The sequence below is a fragment of the Sporothrix brasiliensis genome (genome assembly GCF_000820605.1).
Source record: "Sporothrix brasiliensis 5110 chromosome Unknown Cont21, whole genome shotgun sequence".
Lineage (NCBI taxonomy): Eukaryota > Fungi > Ascomycota > Sordariomycetes > Ophiostomatales > Ophiostomataceae > Sporothrix > Sporothrix brasiliensis.
Genome location: NW_024467140.1, coordinates 3,235,207 through 3,249,906, shown reverse-complemented (window position 1 = coordinate 3,249,906; position 14,700 = coordinate 3,235,207). Strand labels below are relative to the sequence as shown.

At 55.9% G+C, this 14,700-nt stretch overlaps 4 protein-coding genes across 4 annotated transcripts; 1 reads left to right on the top strand and 3 right to left on the bottom strand.

Annotated features, from left to right (window-relative positions):
• Nucleotides 1–175: 175 nt before the first annotated feature.
• Nucleotides 176–880, bottom strand: SPBR_05294 (peptide alpha-N-acetyltransferase; the record flags this gene model as incomplete). The annotated part of the gene is made up of 1 exon (XM_040763571.1): nucleotides 176–880. One exon carries the CDS (start codon nucleotides 878–880, stop codon nucleotides 176–178), a length of 705 nt encoding a protein of 234 aa, XP_040615966.1.
• Nucleotides 881–1,521: 641 nt separating this feature from the next.
• Nucleotides 1,522–2,527, top strand: SPBR_05159 (uncharacterized protein; the record flags this gene model as incomplete). The annotated part of the gene is made up of 2 exons (XM_040763436.1): nucleotides 1,522–1,582; nucleotides 1,683–2,527. The coding sequence occupies 2 exons, from the start codon at nucleotides 1,522–1,524 to the stop codon at nucleotides 2,525–2,527; spliced, it is 906 nt and encodes a 301-aa protein (XP_040615965.1).
• A 175-nt stretch (nucleotides 2,528–2,702) lies between these two features.
• On the bottom strand, nucleotides 2,703–7,040 carry SPBR_04555 (glucose-methanol-choline oxidoreductase; the record flags this gene model as incomplete). Its single annotated transcript, XM_040762832.1, has 4 exons — nucleotides 2,703–5,163; nucleotides 5,230–6,316; nucleotides 6,403–6,492; nucleotides 6,563–7,040. 4 exons carry the CDS (start codon nucleotides 7,038–7,040, stop codon nucleotides 2,703–2,705), a joined length of 4,116 nt encoding a protein of 1,371 aa, XP_040615964.1.
• A 4,335-nt stretch (nucleotides 7,041–11,375) lies between these two features.
• Nucleotides 11,376–13,121, bottom strand: SPBR_04875 (glutamate dehydrogenase (NADP+); the record flags this gene model as incomplete). Its single annotated transcript, XM_040763152.1, has 2 exons — nucleotides 11,376–12,700; nucleotides 13,076–13,121. The coding sequence occupies 2 exons, from the start codon at nucleotides 13,119–13,121 to the stop codon at nucleotides 11,376–11,378; spliced, it is 1,371 nt and encodes a 456-aa protein (XP_040615963.1).
• Nucleotides 13,122–14,700: the final 1,579 nt, after the last annotated feature.

The window sequence follows — 14,700 nt, the reverse complement described above, 5'->3', positions numbered from 1 at the left end:
GCAATTTCGTCGTTCCACAAAGTTAAACCAAGTCATGTTTGATATTGCTTTTGTCTAATCCTGTTCTCGTAGTACTCCGTACACTTTGAAGCAAACGCCTCGCGGCGCCCCACAATCACAAAACGCTGCGCCAATTCAATGTCGGCATCCACGTCCACATCCATGGGCTCGTCCCCTACGACGACTTGGCCTCCACGCGCTCGACCAGTTCGCCCACGCCCAGGCCGCGGCCCACCTTGACCTTGACCTTCTTGTCGGCCTGTTTTGATGCGGCTGCGTCCGCCTTGGCCGCTGCCACTGTTTCTGTCGAGCCGACGTCGCCCACGGGCTCGCCCTCGTCCTGTGCCTCCTCGTCGGTCCGGTCCTTGCCGCCCGCGATCTGCTCGCGGATGGCGCTCAGCTCGAGACGCATGCTGAAGGCGTCCTCGCCGTCTGCGTAGTACTTGGCCTCGGTCTTTTCGTTGCGGAAGCCCAGCGTGTCGCAGTACAGGTGGATGGCGGCGCGGTTGGACACGCGCACGTGCAGGCTCACATACTGCGCGCCAAAGGTCTCGACCATGGCCAGCTGGGCCTGTCGCATCAGCTTCTCGGCGATGCCCAGGCGGCGGTGCGTGCGCATGACGCTGAGCGAGGTGATGTGGCCGTGCTGGACGCCGTCGGTGGGCTCCTCCTCCATCTTGGCGAGGACGTAGCCGACGATCTTGGGATGGTCGTAGGCGCTCTTGGCAGGCCGGCTGACGTCGACGGCGACGTAGCTGAGCTGGGGCCAGGTCATGGCATGGTAAAGGTAGTATTTGAGGAAGTAATTTTCGGGCAGGTTCTCGAGGTTGGCATGCTGGATCAGGGGCAGATCCGACGCCTGCAGGAGTCGAATATCCATTGTGTGCGTATTTGTGTGTGCAGCAGAGGGAGGGGTCGATATGGAGGTGTCGTCTGTGATGGAAACCGTAGGCAGTTGTCGATGTCGGTCGTCGGTGAGATCGTGGTGGAAGTCGAAGTCGCAGAACCTAATTAGCGGCCGTCGGGGAGGATTTCGTGCGAATGGATTGATGGGGAATAGATTTGGCGGCGGTCTCCACTTTTGCCCTGTATTGTCTGCTCTCGATTTCCCTCGGTCGCCTCGCTGTAATTCCGGGCTAAGAAAGAGCGAGTCGCGCAACCTCTGGTAAGCACCAGTGACACTGGCGCGGGGTTTGGGGTTTGGGGTCGGGTGCATCCACCTGCCCAGACTGGCCTGGCCCTCATCACGATCAGGCCGACTGCGGGCGCATTTGTTAGCAGTCCCGCGTCGTGACCGGGTGACGTTGGCGGCTCGCGCTTTCCATACAAGAGCTCGTCAGTCCCTGTCCCGTCTCCTTTTTTAAACACTGTGAGAAAATTCCCCTTTGTTTAACAGTCTCTCCATTTTTTGGTGTACTTCTGCCAACTCAACACAGCCCAGAGCCTCTCGAGCTTGTAGTCTCCCATACTCTCCCAACTCTCCAATACTCCCCCCCTCTCCGGCTCCCCACACTCAAAGCAATGGCGGCCTACCAACCACCATTGGCTGGCAAGCTGGCCATCATTACTGGTGCATCACGAGGTGAGAATGCGATCATGCCTTTGAAACCCCTCCCCCTTATTTGATGATCACGGACTTCTAGCATTCATGCACCGAAACTGACACTTCACCCTTCACGCAGGCATCGGTGAGGCTATTGCCCGCAACCTGGCTGCCAAGGGCTGTAACCTTGTCCTCAACTACACGTCGGCGTCGTCCAAGGTCCTTGCGGAGACTCTTGGTTCCGAGCTGGCCACTGCCCATGGCGTCCGAATTCTCTGTGTGCAGGCCGACGTCGGCGGCGAGCCTGGCGAGCCGGCTGCAGGCGGCGGTGCGGCGGGCATCGTCGCCCTCGCCAAGGCCTTTTTTGCTCCCGATGCGGCTGACGGAACGCCGACGCCGTTCCAGATCGACATCCTGATCAACAACGCCGGCATTGCGCGCAACGACCGCATCGAGGACGTCAAGGTCGCCGACTTTAACGAGACCTACCGCGTCAACGTGCTGGGCCCACTGCGCCTCGTGCAGGCTGCCAAGCCGTTCTTGCCCGCTGCCGGCACGCGCTCGGGACGCATCGTCAACCTGTCGTCTGTGTCATCGACGGCCGGGTTCATTGGCCAGTCTGTGTACGGCGGCTCCAAGGCGGCCCTCGAGGCAATGACGCGCACGTGGGCGCGCGAACTGTCTGAGCACGCGACGGTCAACTCCATCAACCCGGGCCCCGTGGCCGGCCCCATGTACGCATCCAACACGCAAGAGTTCCTCAACGACATCAAGGGCTGGATTGACCGCGCGCCACTCATGCGGCCGCGTGCCGGCGTGGATGCCGATGACGTTGTCGCGGCCGCGCGCGAGCCTCTTTCGGGCGGCGGCCGTCCGGCGTACCCTGCCGAAATTGCCGGCATCGTGGGCATGCTGACGCTGCCTGACTCGGCGTGGTGCACTGGCCAGGTCGTGTCTGCCAACGGCGGCATGATTATGCAGTAGACGGACGCGGGCTCTCACATAGTAATAAATCATCTATCATAGCTGGCAATTCCGTGACGACGTGGAATACAGTGCATTGACCCGGGAGAAGAAAGAACAGCAGCAGTCTTAGCGAGGGTATCAAGGATCGTGCAAAGTACTCGTAACATCACGCTGCAGAGTATTTATGCTTCACTTACAGCTCACCCGCCTCCATCATGCGTGTGAAGCGGCACACGCTCGCGTCCGGCTCCTCAAACTGGTAGCTCTCGCCGTGCACAACACGGTCGACCTCGGCCCGCAGCACCGGGTACACATCCTTCCAGGCTCTGCGGCCCATCCAGCAGTCGAGGTGGCCGTAGCCCGGAATCACGTGGCGACGGTAGTGGCCACTTGCGGTGCCAAACGTGTCGCAGAGAATCTCGTATGTCTTTTCCGTGGCCCGCGGCGACAAGACGGCATTGTCGCCGCCGACAAACTGAAAGATGGGCAGGCCGCGGAGATGCTTGTGGACATTGTCCGGCGTGGTCAGCACGTCGTACGCGGGGCCGTTGGTCATGACATGGCCCTGGCTGCCCTGCAGCATGAGCAGGCGCAGCATGGTCATGTTGATGCCGCCAAAGAAGCGGTCCATCTGGCGGTGGGTGGCCTCGTTCAGGTTGGCGTGGTTCCAGCAGCGGCCGTAGACGAGCGAGATGCGGTGGCAGACGGCGCTGTTGCAGAGCTCGCGGCGTTTGGTGGTGGGCATGAACCGCAAAGCTTGGTTGAGGAGGCGCTGGACGAGTGCGTCGTTTGGGCGGGTGCCACAATCAAACCACGAGCCGGCAACAGCGCGGTAGATGCGATCCAGCCCAAAGGGGCCCTTTGTCGCAGTCAGCGCCTTCATCATGTTCGCCGCGTTCCAGATGGGATTCATAAACACTTGAGAGCAGGCGAGGCCGAGGAGCCAGTCTGCGGGGATCGTTCCGTCCAAGAGACCCGTTGCTAACGCCACCGAGCCCATGCAGTGGGCCACAGTGTACACCTTGCGGTCGCCGTACTCGGCACGAATGCGCTCAAATGCCGCGCGAATGTCGAGCCGTGCATCGTAGGTCGTCCAGCTGTTGTCGGCCAGCGTGAGCTGCCCGATGCGCGGCACCATCACAAAGACACGGTAGCCTGCACGCGTAAAGTAGTTCACCGTGTTGAACGGAATGGTCGGCAGCGCAAAGATCTGGTGGTCTACCGAGGCGCCGGGCACAAAGAGTATGCAAGGCAAAGCATCACTGCCCCCTCTCGTCTGTCGCACGACGTACTGCGGTGGGGGATCATACATGTACAGACGGGAGTGGACACCATCCGACGCACGGATGTCGGTCCACAGGCGCGTCGGCGGTGTGTGGTTGATGTAGCCGTTGTATGTCTGTGTCGGGTACTGCAGCGCCGCAAGCGGAGCCAGGAACAGGCCCAGGGACTTGCGTGCAAAGTATGTCATGAAGCTGGCCGCACTGATTGCCTTTTGAAGCAGGCTGCTGCCCGTCGGTGTCAAGGTCAAGATCTCGGACATGAAATCTGTGGGCTTGACGTGCATGATGCCTTTGGCCAGGACTGGTTCATGCCGCCATGCCTCGTCCGACGATGCACAGGCATCCATAAGCAGTCCCCGTGATTGATGGGGTCGTTTGGTGCGCCTCGTGATGGTCACGTAGAGCGTGGTCGTGGCGCGCCACAGCTGCAGAGGCGCCAGGGCCACAGACGAGTCGACGACCTTGTATCCATGGAAGTGCAGCGTATGACCATCTGTTCCGCGCAGGTCAAAGTCGTACGTCATGTTCCGCGTGCCCGGTGCCTGGTGTTCCATGACGAACAAGCTGAAGGCACCACGCTGCACCATGAACGGCGACCCGGGGAGTGTCGGACAGACAAACGTGCCCGTCAGCATGCCCTGGTGGGCCGGATCGTGCACAACTTCGCTGGTGTCAAAGGCCTGCACGCTGAGGAAGAACCGCGCGCTCTCGCACAGACTCTCGGCTCGGCGGTAGGCCAGCTCGTACACGTCACGCCGGTCTTGTTTCATGCTGTTCTCTGCGCTGGTGTCGGTGTTGCTGCCGTCGCAGCGGTGTAAGAACCCCGACATGACCTCGGTGAATCCGAATCCGCCGGCACGAAGTCGGGCTGCGCGCGCAATAATCTTGTTTGCGTGCTGCACACTCTCGCTGTCAGTGTCGCTGTCGCTGTCGTTGTCGTTGTTCACAACCTCCCACTCATATTGCGACTTGCCGGCGTCTCCCTTTGATGCGGTATCGTCGTCCTCAACGTCAAGCTTGCTCCCAGTCTCATCCGAAATGTTACAGCTGCTGCTTTCTCGCCAACTTCTGCTGTCGTCAAGAGAGGCATCTCCGTGTCGGAAAGGATGGGCAGGTTCGCCGAATAAGTCAAGCAGCCCGTTGTCCTCAGAACAGATGGTAAGCCCCCGAGACTTGGCGTATAAATCAACCGACCGCTCGGCAAGGGCCGCAATCGTCGCAAACGGATTCACGCCGAGGGCCGTCGGGATCGCCGCTCCGTCGGTGACGATCAGGCCGGGGTGCACCTCGCTGCCGTTCCCTGCAAAGAGCCGGCCCATGTGGTCTGCGGCACCCGTCGCACCAGTATTGTCACTAGCCAGGGCAGCTCCTCTACACTGCAATTAACATTCCCAGTCAGGGTACAGAAGACAGCGGATCGGTGGGACATCACCTTACCCAACTGGATGCACAGTGACCTGTTGGTCCATCAGAGCAAAGAACGGGTTGCCCACGAGGGTGCCGCCGACTGCCTCGGTCGCTTTGGCCAGCACGCTGTTGATGTATTTGACATGGTCGCTGCGCGCCACCCCAAGAAACTCGAGCACGGGCTTGTCGTCTTTCAGCGACAACACCGCCTGGTTGCTGTCATGCGACATGACCAGGTACACCTGTGTCCGCTCGACCGCACCCTGCCGGAAGTACGGCCCCAGCAGGCGGCTTCCCAAGCGTGCCAGCATCGACTGTGAGCGCTGCAGCAGGGACTCTCCTCGCGGCGCCGTGGATCCTGGCAGCAGCTCCAGCATGGTCTGCAAGAAGCCGGCCAATGCTTGCGGAACGGCCCCCTCTTCAATGACATACCCGTCCAGCGGGTTGCCACTGCCGCCGCGGTTGTCGATGATGCCCGTGACGGTCGGCCCGACGGGGTGATAGGGCGATGGGTTGGCGCGGCCGACGGCATTTGTGAGATGCTCCGTGTTGTAGCCAAATGCCAAAATATCGCCGTTGCCGCTCATGTTCTGGCCCACGCTGTCACTCAGTCCCAGACCGCGCATGGCCTTGCTGCGCAGCAGGATTTCGGTGGTGCCGATGGCGCCCGCGCCCAGAAAGACCGCCTCACGGGCGTACACCCACAGGAGGTCGCCGCGGACGTTGGCCTTGAAGTGGCCGCGGTTGCGGCCATGCCACGCAAAGTAAATACGGTAGCCGCCGCGGCTGTCCGTCACCTGTTCAATGTAGCGAACTTCGCACTCGCAAAACATCTCGGCACCCCAGTTCCAGGCGTCGGCCAGATACGTGACGAGAGTCGTCGTCTTGGATCCGTCGTTGACGCCCGTGCAATCCTGACCTGTGAGAGAGGAAGCCGACATCTCGACGCCGCATCTGTTGGGCCCATTGCGGAATCGTGTCGTTTGCTTGGGCCGGTAGAACTTGCTGCCCATGTTGAGGTGCTCCGCTTGCTGTTTGAGAAGGCCGAGTTTGGGCAACACTGGCCAATCGTCTGGGTACGGTTCAGGCTCGAGGACTGACTCGACCTTGTCGTAGTCTAGATGATGTGAGCAGCTGCAGTACGAATAACGTGAGGTGAATGAGGTACTTGCTACTTGCATGCGTCGAGAGCTCCCTTTTCACGCAGCTCAGGTGGCCAGGCCGTCATGGCCATGGTCTTCTCGTCGGCCCGGAGAAATATGTTTGCGTTGATCAAGCTTGTTCCTCCGAGTCCTGCAATGGAGCGCAAAATAGTCAGCCAAGGCTCGACATTTCAAGACAATACTAATAATTTTGCACTCACCGTTGGCCACTACAGCGTTCTGTCCTTTGCCAAATATCAAATGGTACATGCCCGTGGGCCGGCCCGTGTCGATGCCGATGCTGTCCGTCAGGATAGACGGTTGTAGCTCTCCCGAGCAGTGCAGCTCCGAGAAGGCATCCGCGGGACTTACCGGATACTCGCCGGGCCATCGTTCCTTGCCTAGTTCCAACAGACAGACACTCTGGCCTGCACGAGCCATGCGAGCTGCTGCCACCGCACCGCCATAACCTGAGCCGATGACGACACAGTCGTATGAGCTCCTCATCAGCTCAACAGGCCGACTGATGCGAGGAAATGCATTTTTATGCCCACCACTGTCTTCATCGTGTCGTAAATGGGACGAACCATGTGCCGTAGATGCTGATGCTAATAATGGGGGCGGGTTAGCAGGTTCGGGTAACGGCAAGCCGTAGGCAGTAACGACGGTGGCCGGCGCCGTGGGGCTGAAAGTCCGCATCTTTCTGAGTTTTGTTGTCTTTCTCTTTCTGATGCTGGAGGAGCAGTTGATACAATGCCCTCTGTTGCTGTTGGCCGATGTTAGATCTCGTTTTTGTCTATCACAGGCGCGCCCTTTGTCTTTGCTTTTAAGCAGAGAGGCTGAACGGCCATGAGCATCGCCGGGGACCGTTGTAGAAGTAGACAGCGGGAAAGGAGAAGCGTCTGGTAGGCGCTTCATCAGCTTTGGGATGTTTCCGTCTTCGTCAGGGTCCTCTTCTTCTGCTTCTGTTTCTGCTGCTTCGGCTAAGACGGCATCAGCCGCTCTCGTCGTTTCTACCGTATTTGGAAGATTGTCTGACGTCTCGGGTTCTTTATCAGGCTGGCCGACAGTGCTGTTCGTGGCCGTCTTGCCGCTGCTGACGCTGGCAGTCGCAAGCCATCCCCGCCTCTCCTTCGATGTTGCTTCGAAAGAGTTAGGAATAGCACCCGACATAAACGGCCCTTGTACAAGTCCATTATGTAGAGGACCTCTGTTCTGGCCATGTCTGCCGGTATTGCAGCTGTCTATCAACACCCCCCTCGACGCAGTTTGCTGAGTTTGATTGCGCAAAATATCAAACTGAGCCTTCTTTTCGGTATCCTTGGAAGTAAGGGCGGCAGATTCCGTTTCTGCTGCCATTGTTTGTGGAGTATCCCAAAGGAAATAGAAGGAGGTAACTGGTTGAACCTTCAAATTAGACACGACAAAAACTGCATCAGAAACGGGCGGGTGGGAAAAATGTATATCTTATGATTTAGAGGGATATTTTTGGAACGAAGAAGTATTTCCATAATAATCAATGACCAAGAAGCTGACGACACAAGCAATTATCCCATTATAGAAGCAGAAGCGCAGCCGTTCTTATAGGAGAGTGACGACGATGGACAGTCGGCGATATACAGGTTGTAACGGCGACAGCGCCCCAGTGAGAATGTCCAAGAGAAGTAACATCCTATTTTCAGCTGCGTGGCGGCAGCGACCATCCTCGTTGTGTCGCCATCGAAGTTTGGTCAGGCTTCTGACGAGGATCATCACCCAGGCCTTTGCCTTTATTTGATTTTCTTGCAGGTGGCCGACCTTGGCTGGCACACATATCCGCTCATGTGTGCCACCATCAAGACGAAGATGGCGTTCAAGAGTTTGTATGTTGCACAAGTGATACAAAATATCGCTCAAGAGTGTTATCCCTGCATTGAAAGGGGGCTGAAGAGGAATATTAACAATGGGAGGTCCAAGTTGCAGCATCCAAAGGTGAGTGGATATACCCGTGGGGGCTGAGTGCGAAGATTTCTCAACTCGAAATAGCCAATGGGTAGATAAGAGACGATATCATGTCAGTCTCACAATGTCAAGCCAAATACCTCGCATGTACTCAAAACGAAATATAGACCGCAAGGCTGTTCTGCGACTTTTTAACGCTGGGCGGTTAGAGTCAAATGGGCCACAGGTTAGAGTCAATTGAGATTGAGAGTTCCGAAAGGGAGCAAGGTGTGGCTCTCGGTCGTGCTCCATTTCGATGTTGGGTCAGTAAGGTCATTCGAATTCGACAAAATACATTGTAATACTGTGGCGGACTGGGCTATCGAGGACGGAGTGTTAAAATGCTCCGGGGATAATTCGGAAATAGGAAGAAGCAAAAGTAAACAAATGGGGAAGTGCTCCGTAAGACTGGGCACCGGTAGGCTGACGCAGGGACGAGTGAGCAATACCAAAATGAAACAGCAAAACAACATTGCAACGCTTCTCCAATGGTAGTGTTTGGTATACTTTTCATCCGTGACGCAAGTCTGACGGTCAAGCCAGCCGCCTCCAATGGCTTCATGACAATGGCAGCGATATTATCTCCACACAACCTCCGAGGTCATCATCTGTGCACCCAATGTACACGTATCAAAGGGAAACTCGCGTATTAAGGTAGAAGAAGGCTGAAGAAAAGGTTCGAATCGGACAGGAGAAAAGGAAAACAACAAAGAAAGCAGTGACACTTGTGGCTGCTTTGAACTTGTCTGATATTTGTCCTTGTCGCATATCCACTCGGGCGCTAGTTTCGGGACTGTGCTGTCGGCAAATCAGCTTCTTGATCCACACGGCATCCCGTCTCGGCCGTCAGCGGTTGTCCCGCCCAGCCCTACCTAATGGCTTAACATGGCTTGGCTTGGTAACGTGTCCGATGTCCTTTGGCTCTCTTTTGAGCGCCGTACAGTGCTGCGGTTCGACGAGACCATGTCTTGTATGAGGAAGATGACTTGAGGAAGATGATTTGGTACGTGATATGCCATACACAACACAATGTAATTGGGCCGTTGTTAACTGCCTCGTATCTCGTATTCAAGTGATGTATGTCGTACTCAGTACGGAGTATCAGCCTTCATGTTCCCCACCAATTTCGCACGAATCGAAATCTGTGTCGGCTCATCAGTGTGAGAAATTGTATGGCAGCGACATAAACCACCTGCCTCACACAGTCAGGATGTAGAAGGCGTCGGTTCACTTTAATGGTCAGAGTACCACATACTTATATTGAATATACTTTGCCATTGACGTGCCAGACAAGAAAACTAGAAAATCAACTCAAGACTGTGCTGTGATACTGGAGTATGTTGTGGCACCTCGTAATAGTTCTCGTCTCAGGGATGAGTGTCGCAAAGTATTCCTACTCCTTTGGCCGTAGTGCCAGCGGGAACAAACGTCGGGACCACAACGTTGGGCCCCAGTATCCGATTTGATGGGAGCGGTGCATCGCTCTCGAACGGCATGGTAAGGCGTAGTAGTAGGAATTCCGCGTGGTACTACAACGCGTTTGAGAATCGTTTTCGAAGTTACCCATGTAAATCGTGGATTAGGATAAACTCCTCGACGATACCGCTAGATCTTTGGAATAATGCCGGCTTGGTCCTCCACTTTCACTTATGTCGTATTTTTATCTGTGATAGTACTGAAGTGCTATCTTGTTCGGAGCCGCCTGGCAGACGGAATTGCGTTTCTCCACACCGGCCGCTGTCAACAAGCGAGGTTCCAGGCCACGGACCATGCGCAGTCTTTGTATGAATGGACCAATCTAGTATTCTGCGGTACTTTGACTCTGGTAACGGTATCTGTCGCGTATCAGGGGGCCTGTTTGATATTGTTATCATCAGCATGCTGGTAAGCAAAGGGGAAATGATAAGAGGACATTGCGCGGCGTACCAGTCGCCGAAAGCCTGTTCTTGAATTCTCGGCGGCATATTGCCTTCGTCCTATGCCAGCATCACGGCTCGGCGAATCTGCAGTTGCGGCATGCGACCTACAGGTGAGCAATTGTAGGTCAGAATAGGCAATAACAAGCAATCGCGAGAGAGGGACGAAGGGAGAGGACAATGTGTAAGCTGACTACGGCTGTGGTCATCGTAATACAGAGAGAACAGGGTTGATGGAAGCCCGAGAGGCGAAGCAGACAAACAACGAGCAAGAAAAAGGGGAGGGAGAAGGGTGAACAGACGACACGCGACAATTGGAAGACTGGCGAAGAGAGAAATAGCCTAGTCGCTCCTCCCTTTGGTTGCATTTTCGTAGGGTCGTTGCACAATCGTGGCTTCCTCACGAAGCCAGGTCGGCATGTACGGAAGGAGCCATGCTCTCTACATACAAAACCTCTCATTCTAAATAAAGCCATTTCTAAATAAAGAGTAAGCCGCAACGTACAAGTTGTTTTCTAGTAAAAATCAATACATGTAGTTTTTTCACTGACCATTTTTATACCCTTTTTCTTTAAACAAAATGGGGGCTGACTATTCAATTCAAGTTTTATTCTTACGAAGCACGAGCAGCTTTCAATTTTGCATCATCCCTTATGTCCACCCCACCCAGGACTAATAAAATGTTGCGAGTAAGCACTACATTAAGACGACACGAGGGAATTTGGTTAATTGAAGACATAGCCGAAAGCCATGTGTCGTACATGTTTTCTTTGCATTTGCTTGAGTATTTATTGCAAAAGTCGGTCTACAATGATCACGATGCAAATGTAGATAATGACATCCAATAAATCAATTGAACCTGCCCTAACTCAAATCCACAATCGAGGCAAAATAAGTAAAAAACGGTGAACCATGAAACAAGAACGCTAAGAGACAAACAAATAATAGCAAATGATAAAGCGGAGGAACAGATGGCTTCCTAGCCGGACGTTACTCTTTCCAAAATCAACATGCCACCCGTCCTCGAGGTATATGCGATGTAAAGCAAAAAACAGCCAGAAAAGGTCATTGCGAAGAAGTCGTCAGAAGGTCATGATAACTTTTTGAAGCGTAGTGTCGACAGATCAAAGAAACGACTTTACTGCTTCGACCACCAGTCGCCCTGGTCGTGCATGGCGCGAGCGACCTTGACGAAGCCGGCAATGTTGCTGCCAGCGACCAGCGACGGCAGCTCGCCCTCGGCGGTCTCGACGTACTCCTTGGCGGTGTTGAGGCCGTTCTCAAAGGCATTCTTCATAATGTCCTTGAGCTTGTTGTCGACCTCCTCCTGGGTCCAGGCCAGGCGCTGGCTGTTCTGGGCCATCTCGAGACCCGAGACGGCGACACCGCCGGCGTTGGACGCCTTGCCGGGCGCGTACCAGACGGCCTCCTTGGAGCCCTTCTTCTCCTTGCGGTCGGCCTCGAAGATGTCAATGGCATCCTGGGTGCAGCCCATGTTGGAGCCCTCGGCGATGAACTTGGCACCAGCAGCCACCAGGGCCTTGGCCTCCTCGCCGCTGACCTCGTTCTGGGTGGCGCACGGCAGGGCGACGTCAACCTGGCCGACGTGGACCCAGGGGCGCGCGCCCTCGATGTAGGTAAAGCGGTCCTGGACGTTGAACTCGGTCAGGGCCTTGCGGTCGACCTTGAGGTCGGCAATGGCGGTGATGTCGGCGGGCGTGACGGAGCCGCCCTCCTTGGCGACGATGGAGCCCTTGGAGTCGGACAGCGAGACGACGGTGGCGCCGAGCTCAATGAGCTTCAGGGCGGCGTACTGGGCGACATTGCCGCTGCCCGACAGGGCCACGCGCTTGCCGGCAAAGGAGCCAGCGCCGGCGTACTCGAGCATGTGGGCGACGTAGTAGACGAGACCGTAGCCCGTGGCCTCGGGGCGGATCAGCGAGCCGCCCCAGGACAGGCCCTTGCCGGTCAGGACGCCCTCGAAGTTGTTGCGCGCAGCGCGGTAGGTGCCGAACATCCAGCCGATCTCGCGGCCGGAGACGCCAATGTCACCGGCGGGAACGTCGGTGTCGGCGCCAATGTGGCGGGACAGCTCACGCATGAAGGAGACGCAGAAGCGGCGGATCTCGCCGTCGGACTTGCCCTTGGGGTCGAAGTCGGCACCGCCCTTGCCGCCGCCCATCATGAGGCCCGTGAGGGCATTCTTGAAGATCTGCTCAAAGCCGAGGAACTTGAGGATGGACAGGTTGACGGTCGGGTGGAAGCGCAGACCGCCCTTGTACGGGCCCAGAGCGGAGTTGAACTGGACGCGGTAGCCGCGGTTGACCTGGAGGTCGCCGTTGTCGTCCTCCCAGACAACGCGGAACTGAACAATGCGCTCGGGGATGGACACGACCTTGAGGGCGGTGCGGTACTCGGGGTTCTTCTGGAACAGGGTGCTGTTCTCGAGTGTGCTGACAAGCTCTGCAAAGAAGGAAGAATTCGGCATTAGCGCGTGATTCAGAGAGGGAGTTGGCGGATTGCGACACAACGTTGGGTATGCCCGAAAATGCAGATTTGCCTCTGAACTAATCGCGCACCAATCTCTTTTCTTATCTCCATTGCGCCCAACACAACGCCACCGACAAAAAGAACCGCAAGCCAAACCAGAGTTCAGCTGCAGCTCTGATCGTTTCATGCATCTGTTATCTCGGGCTTCACCTCTGCAATCTTGACGTATCTTTGGCAATCTCGGCAGTCTCACTCCAATCTTGGCCCAATTGCACCCTTGCATCTCATCCTCGAGCATCACAAGTCGTGTGTGGAAGTCGTGTGTGGTTTTCTTTTTTGTGCACATACCGTTGTAGGCCTGCTCGAACTCAGGCTCGACGGGAAGGTTCGACATTATGGCGGTTTTGGAACAAACAGCTGGTATCTTACTTCGAAAGCTGGGTATAAAGAAAAAAGTGTTCCGTATCACACGTGTATGTATAGAATGGAGAATGAATATGAATAACAAGGGGACAGAAGAAGGGGAGGGAGAGAGAAGAAGAGTCTTGGAGGAGAGGAGAAGAGCGACCGATCTTATACTCGGGGATGGCGATGAGTAGGAAATTTCCCTTTTACCATTTTAGTCTTGTAAGACAAGCTACGGGACGATGTGGAGGGCAGCAACGACTAGAGAGAGCTTCGCCTTCCAGACAAAGAGGATCAAGGGGGACGGGCGCGATGGAGACGAGGCCGGAAAAGAACGCATGGGTCTTCTTCGTCTTGAGAGGATAGAGATTACGGAGGGGCGTCAACTTACACGACGAAAAGAGTAACAAGAAAGCCGTAGCCAGTGGGGTGGAGAGGACAAGAGAGATGGAAGGCCAAGAAAGGTCGTCGTGCAAGGTAGAGGCAACAAAGAAGAGTGCAACATGGCTAAGGGACGCCGTCCGAACTCCTACTTCGGCGCCTTGCAGCCTGGTGTGGCTCTTTCCGTTGACAACGGCCTTGTTGTCATACAAACACGCTGTTGGAGAAGAGGAGACCAGGGAAGGGACGAGCAGCGAGGCCACGGCAGGAGCGTGGGTAGGCTAGACGGCAGTGGGGGTTGCAGCCTCTGCCATTACTTTTTCCCGGGGAGGCGAAAGAGAACAGACGAGGCAAGAGCAATCAAAAGGCGAGTAGGCTGAGCTAGCACCGCGGGCTGTGACTGGCTGGGACTAGGCCTTTCGGCCCTGTGTAAGACCGCTAGCAGACTGGCGCCGGAATCGCACGACCAATTGGTGCCTGGGCACGCTAAGCTCGCGTGCGGACAAAATCGAAAGCCAAGAGCGTCTCGTCTCTGACCAAGGCACGACCGACAAGTCCCAAGAAGGAAATATGGCCTAACAGAGAAAGAGCGAAAAAGCGCGCGAAGGCGAATACCAACTCTGCAGTACAGACGGCCTGGCCAAGGCCTGTAAAGAGGCGCTAGAAGCTCTGGCAGGCGCAATCCCAAGCACGCTCTACGGAACCACCGCGAGAGCAAAGGCTACACGGACGAGAATTGACAGATTGACAGGTTCATCGAGGGATGCAAGCAAAAACGAGGCATAAAAACGTAAGGGATGTTATGTTGGCATATGTCCGCTTGACAAGGAGACGTTCCCCCACGACAACATGGCATCACTGCATCGAATGGGCTGGTGGACGGATTAATGGGCGATAGACCGCTTCACGGACACTTCCTGCATCGCTCGAACATCTTTTCTGACACTCGGCCTGTCCATCGGCTTCTTTCTTCTGCACTATCCGGCGTATTATCAAACGAGCATCCGGTGCAACGTGTCGTGTGTCGCATCCTCTGTCCCTGTCCTTTGTCGGAGCTCTGGCTCCTCTGCGCCGCTGGCCGCGTCGAATGGACGACGGCGATTGGGTCGCAATGGATGAAGATCGAATAATGTAAATACGTACGACATACTTGCACTTCCAACCAATGGCCAAATGCTTCCAGAGGA